General features: G+C 32.7%; 1 protein-coding gene across 3 annotated transcripts in view; it reads left to right on the top strand.

The window, feature by feature from the left end:
• FSTL5 (follistatin like 5) overlaps positions 1 to 13,169 on the top strand; it is a 1,059,117-nt gene that overhangs the window by 128,616 nt on the left and 917,332 nt on the right. For 2 of the 3 annotated variants that reach the window (XM_031935304.1, XM_031935305.1), the window contains exon 3: positions 4,071 to 4,101. In XM_031935304.1, the coding sequence (XP_031791164.1) occupies positions 4,071 to 4,101 (31 nt within the window). Of the gene's footprint in view, positions 1 to 4,067; positions 4,102 to 13,169 lie in introns of all 3 variants that reach the window. The other variant, XM_031935303.1, reaches the window with a different exon arrangement.

Raw genomic sequence — 13,169 nt, forward strand, 5'->3', positions numbered from 1 at the left:
AATTACTAGTTTCCCTTCTCCAAATTCATGCTTCTTAAATATTTCTTGTTTATAGAATATTTAGGCAGATTGCTTTGGCAATTTATAATTATATAAAACTGTACAGTAGAGAACTTGATTTTAGAAAACAAATACAATGCAATGTAATATCAATGAAATGCCTATTCAACTATAGGTAAACTAAGCCTAAGATTGTTACAAATTTATGATGACAAAACTCAACTAGGATTGGCTCAATCATACTAACCTATATGTGTGATTCTTCTCACCTACTGTTGCAAAAAGCAATGCACTTAAAATCTTCTCTATCTTCTCAAATTTCAGACAAAACACTAAACTTCCACAATTAGCCAACCACCTTTCCTTCTATTACATAAAGAAAATAAATCATCAGAGATCGAACATGTTTAATTCATCATATCAAACCTAGACACCTCCTGCATCTATGACTAAGCCTTCCTGTTCCCATCTGTTCTATTACAGAGACTGGTCTTCTTTCTACCTAATTTTTGTCCCCAATTACATTCTATCACATCCACCCTTTCAATAACCTTATACAATTGGTCATACTCTCTCTTTTTTTAATTCTAATCCTCTCATTTTCTACTATGTATCTTCCATCATTTATATATTCTCAAATCTCAGTGATATAAATAATCATGTAGTATTACAAAACTAAACAAAATAAAGCAAAAAGTCAATAAACAACAAACATAATACCTCTATGGACTTTAGTTTCCACACCATAACAGGCTTTTTATTCCTAGTCGTGTTTCCATCATGTAATTTTTCCCACTTTGAACATATCTCAGTCACCCTCTTCTCCTTCCTTAGGTAACTTGGACTTTTAATCCTGTATGAGCACCAAAAAATGTTTTATCTAAAGTCAGTGATTCTATCTATGTCATTATGATGAATGGGCATTTTCTTAGACATAATTGGACTTGACTTCTCAGAATAATTCTGTGCTATTGAAAATTTCCTTCTAAATAACATGTTCTTTGGGATTTCATAATTCCCTGATCTCTTGATTTTTCTCCTTTTTTTAATGCTTCCATCCTCTTTTGTTGGCTAATTTGACTTTATATTTTTCTTATACATTTTGCAATACTCAGTTAGAGATCAGTGAGCTCTACTCTATGTTCTAATTTATAGAGTGATAATTTATACTATGCTAGTGGCTTCAAACTTTATGTATCTGGTTGAAATATGTCCTATGAGTTTTATCTACCTACTTTGAATCCTTGGAATTATAGTCAAAATAATTTCAAAGTCGATATGTTTAAAAATCATACTAATGAAAATTTGAGGTTTATTATCTCTTAAGAGACAGAGTAACACAGGGTGACACTAAGGATATGCACAACTAGAAGAATGGAGTTACCTGAAACTAAGATGAAAAAGGTGGTCAAGGAAGTAAGGAAAGATCAGAAATTCAGTTTGAAACATTACAGATAGGCCATGTTATTAGAAATCCAAGTAGGAATGTAAAAAGACAGTTGAATATGTGAGTCTGATGTTCAATGGTGAGGTTGGTTTAGATATATAAATCCTTAGCAGTAGAACGAAACTTAAGGCTAGGAAATTAGATAAGATTGATAAAAGAATGAGCTATATGGAAAAAAGATAAGACCTTAATGCCTAGGATGCTAGTGCTTAGGAAAAGAGGAAGCAGTAAAGGAAACTCAATAGGGGTAGCCAGGGAACTAGAAGAAAATCTCAGAGTGTGGCAGTGCTGCAAGACAGGTGAAGAAGGAATAAGTATGTATTTCTATCCTTCTAGCAGCTCAGACTCTTGGAGTCATCCTTGTTGGCTTTCTCACAGCAAAATTTTAATCTATAAGCAAACCTTGCTCTAAATAGGTATTCCAAATACACTGCTACCACATTGTTCCATGTTTTTGTCACAGCCCACCTGGATTACTGTAATACTTTCTTTAATGGTCTCCTTGACTTTGCCCTTGCCCTTTCAACCTATTCTCAATAGACAGCCAAAATGATTCTATTTAAATGTAATCCAGATAATGTTACCCCCTGAGAAGAAATGTATATGTTTTCTCAGCTATGTCAGAGTAAAAACCAAAGTCCTACCAAATGCCCCAAGTGCTTGTCTGTCTGGCTCCTATTACCACCCAGATTGTATTTCCTACTAAATTTCCTTCCTTCAATCCAGTCCACACACAGTGGTCTCCTTAATATTTTTGACAATGCTAAGAACTCTTGCATGTGACTGAGGACATTTGAAATTTTTTTCTTCCCTAGGACATGTTTTTCACATGTATATGCTTGGATCATGCTCACCTCATTCAGAATTTTATTCAAAAATCAATTTATCCCTGTGGCTATATGTATAATTGCAGTCACTCTACTCCAACACTGTCACCTTCTATAGCATATCTTTTCTGAATAAAATTTATACAGTCTGCTCCATGAGGACACAAATTTTTTTTATTTTGTTCATCCCGTATAGTCTTATCACCAGGTATAGTGTCTGGCACATAAAAAGTGATCCATACATATTTGGTGAAATAATGAATGAATAAATGACTGACTGAATGAATGAATTAATGTTAATAGAGGAGAGGGAGGGAGAGAGAGATTCTCATTAACAAATGTTCTTTCGGAAAACTTAAGCCTGCTAGTTATATAATTATGAAAAACTAATGTATTTTTAATACAAGTAATGCACATTTAAATTTTAGTTTAAGTGACCTTAAACTAAATTAAACAATTTAGTTTAAACTAAATTAAATTAAACAATCAAACAATTAATAAAGAGCAGAACAGAATTCAAACACAGAGGTTAGGTGAGTTCGGATGAGAGAATTAGAATACCAAGTTTTAAAGCCTAACAGGATTATATCACTAGGTTAGCTGATTCAATAAATACACATTTGTCATTATGCATTTTATTCTCAAATTCTAAATCTTGGATTAATCTTTGCAACAAAATCAGTTCTTTATATTTTCTTACACTTTTGCCAAAATGTATTGGCATTCATACAGTTCTGCAGTTCAGTTTATATGTCATTGTCATTTTTTTCTTAGAAACATATTTCAAAGTTATTTTCAGTGTGAGACCCTGAAACTTTTAGACAGGGTAAACTGTGTTTGCATATTAATTGAGAAGTTAGTGCACAATATCCACTTTAAAAGTTGAAAGCAAGTTAATTCTTTTGGGGTTGCTTGGTAACTAATAAGGAGAATGTCAAACTGAAAGACAAGTTTGACTGGAGCAGCTTTTGAATAAATAATAGAATTGTTGTCAACTTTAGCCTTAAAGAAGTGAGATGGGGTCCAATTCTAAGTTAAACTAAAGCAAAGACAGTTGAAAAGTCTTTTGTGCTTTCTTAGTAAAATTCTCCTCTATGTTTGTGCCTAAACTTATTCCTTCACCAACAATTTATGATTAATGCAGAGCCATTGAAAGCAAATTCTGAAGATATTATTTAATATCTGTTAGGATTAAATGGAATGGCCTAAGGCATTTGAGAAGCATGATTATTTATTATTCATTAACCATTTGCTTATTTATTTATAAATCCATATTCATACAATTTAGTGATTTCTTAGAGAACTATATGCCCACCAAGAGTTATTACTACCCCAATAAAATATTTTACATAAGATGGGGTATGGGGGCTCACCCCTCTAATCTTAGCAGTTTGAGAGGCTGAGGCAGGAGGATTGCTTGAGCCTAGGAGTTCAAGACCACCCCGGGCAAAATAAGGAAGCCTCGTCTCTACAAAAAATAAAAAAGAAATTAGCCTGGAATAATGATATATGCCTGTAGTCCCAGCTACTTAGGAGGCTGCGGTGGGAGGATCACTTGAGCCTGGGAGGTCAAGGCTTCAGTGAACCATGTTCATGTCATTGCACTCCAGCCTGGGCAACAGAGCAAAATGCTCTCTCAAAAAAATTGTATGTAAATATTTTTAAAGGTGAGAATCATGTTTCTGGGAATACGTACAAAAATCATTTTGATCCTTCTATAGTGAAATTTTATATGAAACTGTTGACCACATATTTAATTACATATTTTGACCTATTTTCTGTTTTATTTCCAGCAGGAAAAAAATCAAGAAAGTTCAAGAATCAAAGGTAAGAAATGATTGCTTTAAGATAACAATTACATAAACTCATAAAAGAAAGAAAAAAAGAGATGTGATGCTGCTTTGAATAGAAAGTCAAAAATGAGAAAGTAATGATAATTAAAAATACTCAGTGTGATTTTACAGCCATTTTGAGCCCTATGAGGATTTTCCAGGGCTAATGGGTATTCTCTGTTGATGTTTTCCACCTTCATACAGTGCTCTTGAAAACGTCAACTTTATTTTATTTATTCCCTATATTGTGGTGATTGAACTACTCCACCAACCATTTTCCCTAAGAGTTGGTGTTGTGTCTCTTCTATGTATTGGCAAATGGGCTTCCTCAAAATGTGTTTCATGGAGACCCAACTATTTAGTCACTGCCACCTAGTTAATTTTCTACAAAAAGGCTAGAACATATTTATGCATTAAAAGTTGGCGATAGCTCCTAGTATGCTAATAGGCCACATTATTCTAATGTTGGAAGACTCTTTCCTCTATAGTCACATTCTTAAATTTTGAAGTTTACTCATCGAGATAATAAATTAGTCTATGTAGATTGTCATCCTTCAATAAAAGGCTTCCATTAACTTGTGCTTCTGCTGATCATAGTGATGGCATATCACAGACTTTTCTTAGATTGTTCCCTCTGGTGTCTCCATTCACGTGTTGGCTCTTCTTAGTCTACATTTTGGGCTTCGTTGCTCACCTTTCCCTTCCCAAAGGCATCCCAACCCCAAGCCTGTCTAAGGAGTAAAGCACAGTTGTCCAGTTTTTTCCCTCGTTTTTGAATAGAAAGATATGTGTACTGTTTTTATCTTTTTCAATGTTCTACAAAAATTTAAAAATGAACATGAAGTAGTTACTAAGCTTACATGGTCTTCTGAAATGCTGAAAGGGTAGTTACACTTCAGAGGCTCTCTAGATTGTCGATACAATCTTGCTTATTTATAACAAGTCCAAATAAAATCCTCTGTGCACATTTCCCCACAACTGACTGACTTTTACAATGTATTTTTTTCCATGTTGGGTCATCTGTGTGTCTATATTGCTGAAGAATAAAAAACACTTGCATTTGTATTTTTAAATAATTTAGCTAGATATACTTTGTTCAAATGAATTATGTAAGACTGTTCTTCCAGGGATTCCCAAACTATTTGTGTGCATTTTCAGCAAACTGAAGTATTGTTTGTTATTTTATATGTGAAATTATTAGACTTACTTATCCTCAAAGCACTCCTATTAACTCCAAGTTTTATACTTTTGTGTTGCAAAGGGGAATTTTTACTTCAAGATGTGCTGTATGATGTGCATTTAAACGATACATGCATTTTAAGTTTACTAGGTACACATCTTCCTTCTTATGAAGGGTTTCAGGGTTTCAGGTTTATCTTAAATCATATTTGTATGCTATTATATTAAAATAAGTGTACTGTAGCTTTCTTCTTGATACTTTATTGCCTTGGGCTATATAAATCATATCATCTGAAGTAGTAGAAATTATGTTTATCCAACTGCTATCTAGGAACATGTTTTCTTTTATAATGCAATAACAATTTCAAGATGATGTTTGTCATTCCTTTCACTATTATTAGCTAGCACGTGGTTCAGAAATTTCACACACATTGTGGCTTTTAGACTACTAACTTTTTTTTCTTTTTTTTTTTGAGATGGAGTCTCTGTTGCCCAGGCTGGAGTGCACTTGTGTGATCTCACTGCAAGCTCCGCCTCCTGGGCTCAAGCAATTCTCCTGCCTCAACCTCCCAAGTAGCTGGGATTACAGGGACCTGCCACCACGCCCAGCTATTTTTTTTTTTTGTATTTTTAGTAGAGACAGAGTTTCACCGTGTTGGCCAGGATGGTCTGGATCTCTTGACCTTGTAATCCTCTCGCCTCAGCCTCCTAAAGTGCTGGGATTATAGGTGTGAGCCACCGCACCTGGCCCTAGTAAATCAGAGATACATGTTTACATGAGGACTTGTTGCTTATCTCTACTTAGAATAGCACTACATTTTTCTTGACTATTTATGGGAATCATCTTGAAATGTTATTTTACTAGAAATTAGGAATGACCTCTTAAAAATGTTTTCAGATGTTAATATTAAATGATAAAAACCCATTTCGAACCATGAAAGTTATAGCTTACTCATTGGCAGATGACAAAAATTCTGAAAATCAAATATTTTGTATTCATTGATTATTAATTATTGATATGTGAGCTATGTCCTCATTTGATATTAATAATCAATTATCAGCTAGTAATTCTTTGAAGTTCTTAACTGTTAACCTCATTTATTCAAACACATTTATTACATTGTGAGGAGTATGTCTAGAAGACGTCTTATTTTCTACATTCTGTGCCTATTTCTGCTAATGACAGCAACCTCAACGTAATGATACCAGTGCCCTGAACTTTTATTAATAATACATAAAACATTTGTTAAAGATAACCTTCCATAAAATTGCACTGAAGATTATAACAGAAAAATGAGATAGTCCTACAGATTTGAAAGAAAGGATCAACTACCAGGCAGCCATATTTAGTAAAGTGTTCTTCAGTAATACAACAGATAAAACATGTTAAAATATTATACATTAGTATTTAAAATGCATTGAGAATTTTATAACTATTATTAGACAATGTTTTCCTTTGAGGAACATATCTAAAATAAGAAACTCAATAAATTAGTTCACCCCTAATATTTTTTAGGAAGTATTTAAATTTATGATTTCTTTATTCACTTATATTTGAGAGCATCTCTCTAGAGTTCTCAGAGAAAATGGTAATAGAGTTTGAGATTTAAGTAATTATTGGTTTACAAATAACTTACAGAGTCTGTCAACTTAATAAAGTTTTTAATTTTCAAAATAATGTAAAAGATTTATGACAACCATAATGATAATATCCTTTGTGGAAAGTGCCTGTACTACTGCACTCTTGCATGCTCCTCAGTATCAGCCTTACCCTTGCTCTGTAACTACAAGGATGTTAGACTGTCCATCCACGAAAAAAGTTCAGTTGCTTTTATTGCAAAATTTTCTCCTCCTGTTTTTTTCAAGTGGACACTCTTGTCTTTACGTATTCAGAAGCGATAAAAGTAAAGTATGATTTTTTTTTCATTTCCAGTTATATTTTGGTTAAGACTTTGCAATTAAGAGACACTGAGCTCTAAAGTTATTTCCCTAATGAGCACTTCCATATAATGTATTTTAATACTTATATTTTTGTAAATGTCTATTAGATTTCAGACATTGTATTGAGTTTTCTACATATATCACCTCATTTTAATCTTCAAATACATGTTATTAAATAAGACTTAGCATTCATACATGCCAGAATTTTGAGAAATCATATCCAAAGTATATAATTCAGACCAGGCATGGTGGCTCACACCTGTAATCCCAGCACTTTGGGAGACCAAGGAGGGTGGATCTCTTGAGGTCAGGAGTTCAAGACCAGAAGACCAACCTGGCCAACATGGTGAAAACCAATCTCTACTAAAAAAAAAAAAAAAAAAATTGCCAGGCATGGTAGCGCATGCCTATAATCAGGAGGCTAATGCAGGAGAATAGCTTGAAGCCAGAAGGAGGTTGCTGTGAGCCGAGATCGTGCCACCACACTCCAGCCTGGGTGACAGAGCAAGACTCTCTCTCTTAAAAAATACAAATAAAAAAGTAAATAATTTAGATCAATATTGCCATTTTTGTTCTTTCCTAAAATAGATCATGTTTTATTTAACAAATTACCAATTGTACATTAGGTAAATTTAGCATACTGTTATTAGTGATACTTTTTGTTATAAATGTTATAGACATTCATTTTATTATTTATGTATTATTTTCCTTTAATCCTGTGGTTATAATTATTGACTCTCTTGCAAATTTACGTAAATACTGTTCAGTGCTTCATAACTTTAAGAAAAAAAATCAATGATGATAAACACGTCACAATAGTGTTCTAAGAAACTGTCTAGGACTTGTGCCAGTTTGTTTACTAAATACTTATCTCTGAGAAATGACTTAACCTCCCTTGATATGATTCATCTTTTTTGGTAAATATTAGCACAACATATCCATGTTATTAAAAGTCCTTTACATATAAGATATTCTAAGGCTTATAATTTTAGAAGGACATTAAACAATGGTATTATTATAAACATTTATCTTTCAAAACTCTATAATCCTCCATAAGCTCATTGAGACAAGTATTATGTCATATATATCGGTGAACATGAAAAGGGGAAGCCACACACTTGTTCTTCCTATAAAGCAAATGTTCTTGTGTATATGAAACCACAGGAAAATATTATGCTAAGACTATATCTAATCAAATTAAAAGTGTATATTTGGGACGATAAAGGTATTATGGCACCTGCAATCTACACACACATACACACACACATAGATACACACTCTCTCTCTCTCTTTTACGTACATATACACTACTTTCAGTTTGTTTTTATGCAGCCATGTGTTCAGATTCTCCTTTATTTTCTTTATTGCATATTGGCACCTCAGAGCACTGAAAATCGCCTAATGTATCCAGGGATATATATTTATATCAATCAAGTCAGAGGGGTGTTGCTGTGAGAATGGAAATAGGGAATTCCAAATCTAGAATGGCTGAATATTCAGAGCTCTTTCTAGTAGATTAATCTCACAGTTTCTGAGGTTGCTCACTACTTCAAGGTGAGGTAGCCCGTCAGAAATAGTGAATAGATAGAAATGGGCCTTCAGATTCTTAGTACTAAAAGCCATTAGCTATATTACATTGACTGATTAAAATGTCATATAAAACTGAAAGATGGTAATTCATGTATTTTAGCCCTATATGAGACTCTATAATTATTACATGTCTTTATATTTATAAAATACAATATAGCTAGTAGCATAAGTAATACCTGAAATGGAGTTTATTACAATTTCATGAAATGCTTAGTCACTGTATTTTTAGTGAATTGCAGTACATGCTTTATTTATTTGTTTATTTATTTATTTATTTATTTAGTTAGTTAGTTAGTTAGTTAGTTAGTTAGTTAGTTAGACAGAGTCTCACTCTGTTGCCCAGGCTGGAGTGCAGTGGCGAGATCTCGGCTCACTGCAAACTCTGCCTCCTGGGTTCAAGCGATTCTCATGCCTCAGTCTTCTGAGTAGCTGGGATTACAACGCATGCCAGCACCCCTGGCTAATTTTTGTATTTTTAGTACAGACAGGGTTTTGCCATGTTGGCCAGGCTGGTCTCGAACTCCTGACCTCAGGTGATCTGCCCTCCTCAGTTTCTCAAAGTGCTGGGATTACAAACATGAGTCATCACACCTGGCCAATACATGCATTATTATGAATGTTATGTTTGTTAATATTTAGTCCAGAAAGTTATTTTTGAAGTTAATCATTGTTTGTAAAATTTATGAAAATTGAGTATTTTTGTCTATTATACTCAATACTTATAATCCTCAAGTACCTAGAAGACAAGAAAACTTACTCCTTGAAAATATCAGTCAAGAGATTCATGATTTATTTTCTTGGTTGTTTTTAGCAAGCAGTAATGCTGAATAAATGTCAGACAAGATATGGTAGACTTGTAATAATAATTCTTAAAAAATAATTAAGTGTTGTAAAAGAATGTGAGGACAACAAATAGTTTATACTGTAATTTTTATGCCATAGAAATTGCGTTATATGAGAACAATTCTATTTTCTTGGATTTATTTTATTAAAAATCAATTTTCAAAATTAAATGAGAGTGGAATGCATTCTCATGAGTAAGTATTGGTTACCTCACAGCAAAATATCAGTGTCACATATACATAACTTGATAGTAGATGATTAACTGGCAATTCTTTAATTACCAATAAGATAATCTAAAATATGTCAAAATACTTAACTTTATACTCGACTTAACAATACGAATGCAAATTGTTGACTAATAAATCAATTAAAATGTAATTCTCGATTATAATGAGCTCATTGAAATATTTTCTGATTGTCATTAGCTGACATCTGTTCCATTTATGATCTTTACTATTTAAAAAATGTCATGTCTTTATGTGAGTGAGATTTATGTTTTTGTGATAATGCAAGTTTTTGAAATAGAAATAGTAAAACACTAAGTACAAATTCTGAAAGCCATTACATACATAAGATAATAATTGCTACTTTGAAAAACATTCAAAAGCATAATTTCAGTTCTAATAAACAATTCTACAAAACAATGAATAATTAGCAACTGTTCAAAATTAACAATTCTATAAAACAATAACCAATTCTATGAAAGAAAATTAAGTAAATTTTAACCTATTCACTATAAATAATCTAAATGATGCCATCAAATGCCTCTCTAAATTGCTTTCATGTAATACAGATCTCAATGTAAGTAATAATTTTTTCTGGGTATAAGGGTAGTATTTATTCTCCATCCTTTAAAAAACTCATTGAAATAAATTGTTACAATTTAAAATGATATTGATGGATGTCCTTCTGCCACGAGAAGCAGGGAGAAGAACATCCTTCTCTAGCTAATAATCCCATTTTCATCAACCAGAAGAGTTTTCAAAAAGTAACTGGTCATGTTTCTTGTTTATTCTAAGAAGGGCTCAATTCATATTATGCCAAACCACATAATCTTTCTCTCCCCATTTTGCATATATCCTCTAGTTTTCAAAAGTTTACCACCAATAAATTTTCTTATCCGATGGATCACTTGTCTGGGTTTCAGAGTCATTTATTTTGCAGCTCATTTTGCCCACCAGAAGGCAGTGCTGTTAAAAAGATATCAACACATTAGCGATGTTGGGGAAAACAACACAGAATAAATTGATTTAGGTTTTTTTGTATTAATAATAAATAATGAATTTGTTGAAATCTGCATTGGATATAAAATGAATGATATTCAGAAGCTTAAGGAGACTTTTATTTGCATAATCCAATATTGTCTTAACCTACACACTAACATCTCAATATTGTTCTTTTCTTTCAATCACCAAAACAAGATTTCTTGATTTCTTGATTCTAGACTTAACAGAGAGCTAAATGCTTTCTAGTGGAAGTTTCGTAAAAAGAAGTACATATAAGCTCACGCCTGTTATTCCAGCATTTTGGGAAGCCAAAGAGGGTGGATCACTTGAGGTCAGGAGTTTCCAAACAGCCTAGCGAACATGGTGAAACTCTGTCTCTACTAAAAACACAAAAATTAGCCAGAGGTGGTGGTGGGCGCCTGCAATTCCAGCTACTCAGGAGGCTGAGGCAGTAGAATCGCTTGAACCCGGGAGAAGTAGGTTGCAGTGGCCAAGATTGTGTCACAGCACTCCAGCTTGGGCGAAAAGAGGATAACTCCATCTCGGAAAAAAAACAAAAACAAAAACAAAAACAAAACAAAACAAAAAACCATAAGCTGTCTCCTGAAATAGTTGAATGTCATGTTTCAGGAAATATCAAGTAATATTAACCAAAATGTGTTTGATGACTTCATTTATTTAGCTTGAAGGAATAACTTCACTTACCTAGAATGGTTGGCCTTTATGAAAGAGCAGCTCTTGAAACGTTCGTATGAATATTGCCTTTTTTTCTTATGAAAATCTCTGTTTTATTTGCCAATAAAAATTATACAGTCTATCACATTTCTTTTTTTGCTTTGTCTCTCCAGACACTATAAACATGAAATTTGGCTTTATTAAAGAGAGCATATTTGCTTGGATTTTTTAGAATATGTATTTCATCCTTCTTACCTAAGAACTTAGCATTTAGTTAAGTGCATTTTAAGTATTTTTATGTTATTTGAAAAATTTTTTAGAATTATTAATATAAACATTTCATATAAAAAGGTTTGCAATTCTGTAAGTGGTATTATACCCAATGACTTCTATGATACTAAGTAGATAGATGGGTTTTTTTGTTGTTTAAACATGATACAGTATTTAGAGTTTTACCTGTTATGCCAAAAAACAAATAATATCCCTTTTAAATAATTATAAGATATATTTCACAGTTGCAGCTCATTACATGGGTAATAACTTTTTGGAATTACTTAGATAATAAGTAATAATGTCATTCTACTAAAATTTATGTCATTGCTTTTTAAATTATTGGGGCATGGAATCATTAGCCACAGGACACTTGAATAGAAACTCTGCTCGAATATGCTCTGTGCTATTGAAAAATTTCTATGTAATCCTTTATCCCAGAATTTAGACTCTGAATACTAGGCTCAATTATTTATCCCCCACTTAAGATTTCTTAATCTCCTTTTCTAACCTGTAATATAAATATAATATGCCACAAAGTTCTGTTTGAAGTATTAAATGAAGTTAACTACATAACCCTTTTGAGTAAAATGCAAAAAATCATGTTTTAAGTACATCCATGGTAGAAACATATATATCGAAAGCCTCAATTTCATATAATGTTAAAATTAGAGATCAAGAAGTGTTGACTTCTATGTCGAACCATTATTTTACAAAATTTTAAGTTATAATTCACATATTTTCCAAACTTGAAGATACCTGACCTACTGATATTAAGTATCCTCTAGTTGTCCTGTTGTACTTATTTTTAGACTAACACTATACTTACCTTGTTTTTACCATGATGCATGGAGCACCATAATGAAAAAAAAACAGTAGACAGTACTTTGACCATAAATATATATAAAAGATGTTTTCCTTATTTGGGGGGAAGTTAAAGCATTATTCTCTCAGAGTACGAATTTGATGTTATAATAATGGCATATATTTAAATTTAGGGCCAAGTTGCAGTGGCTCATGCTTGTAATCCCAGTGTTTTGGGAGGCTGGAGGATTGCTTGAGGTCAGGAGTTCAACACCAGCCTGAAAAGCATAGTGAGACCCTGCCTCTAAAAAATCAAAATAAATTAAAAAATTAGCCTAACATAGTGGCACGTGTGTAGTTTAGCCCCTCTAGAGGCTGAGTTTGGAGATCAGTTGATCCCAAGAGTTCAAGGCTGCAGTAACTATGATCATGCCACTGCATTCTAGGCTGGGTAACAGAATGTGACCCTGTCTCTAAAATAAATAAATGAATAAATAAATAAAAGAATTTATCTGAAATTCTTAAAAAAAAAAAA

Source organism: Piliocolobus tephrosceles, chromosome 3 (genome assembly GCF_002776525.5).
Source record: "Piliocolobus tephrosceles isolate RC106 chromosome 3, ASM277652v3, whole genome shotgun sequence".
Lineage (NCBI taxonomy): Eukaryota > Metazoa > Chordata > Mammalia > Primates > Cercopithecidae > Piliocolobus > Piliocolobus tephrosceles.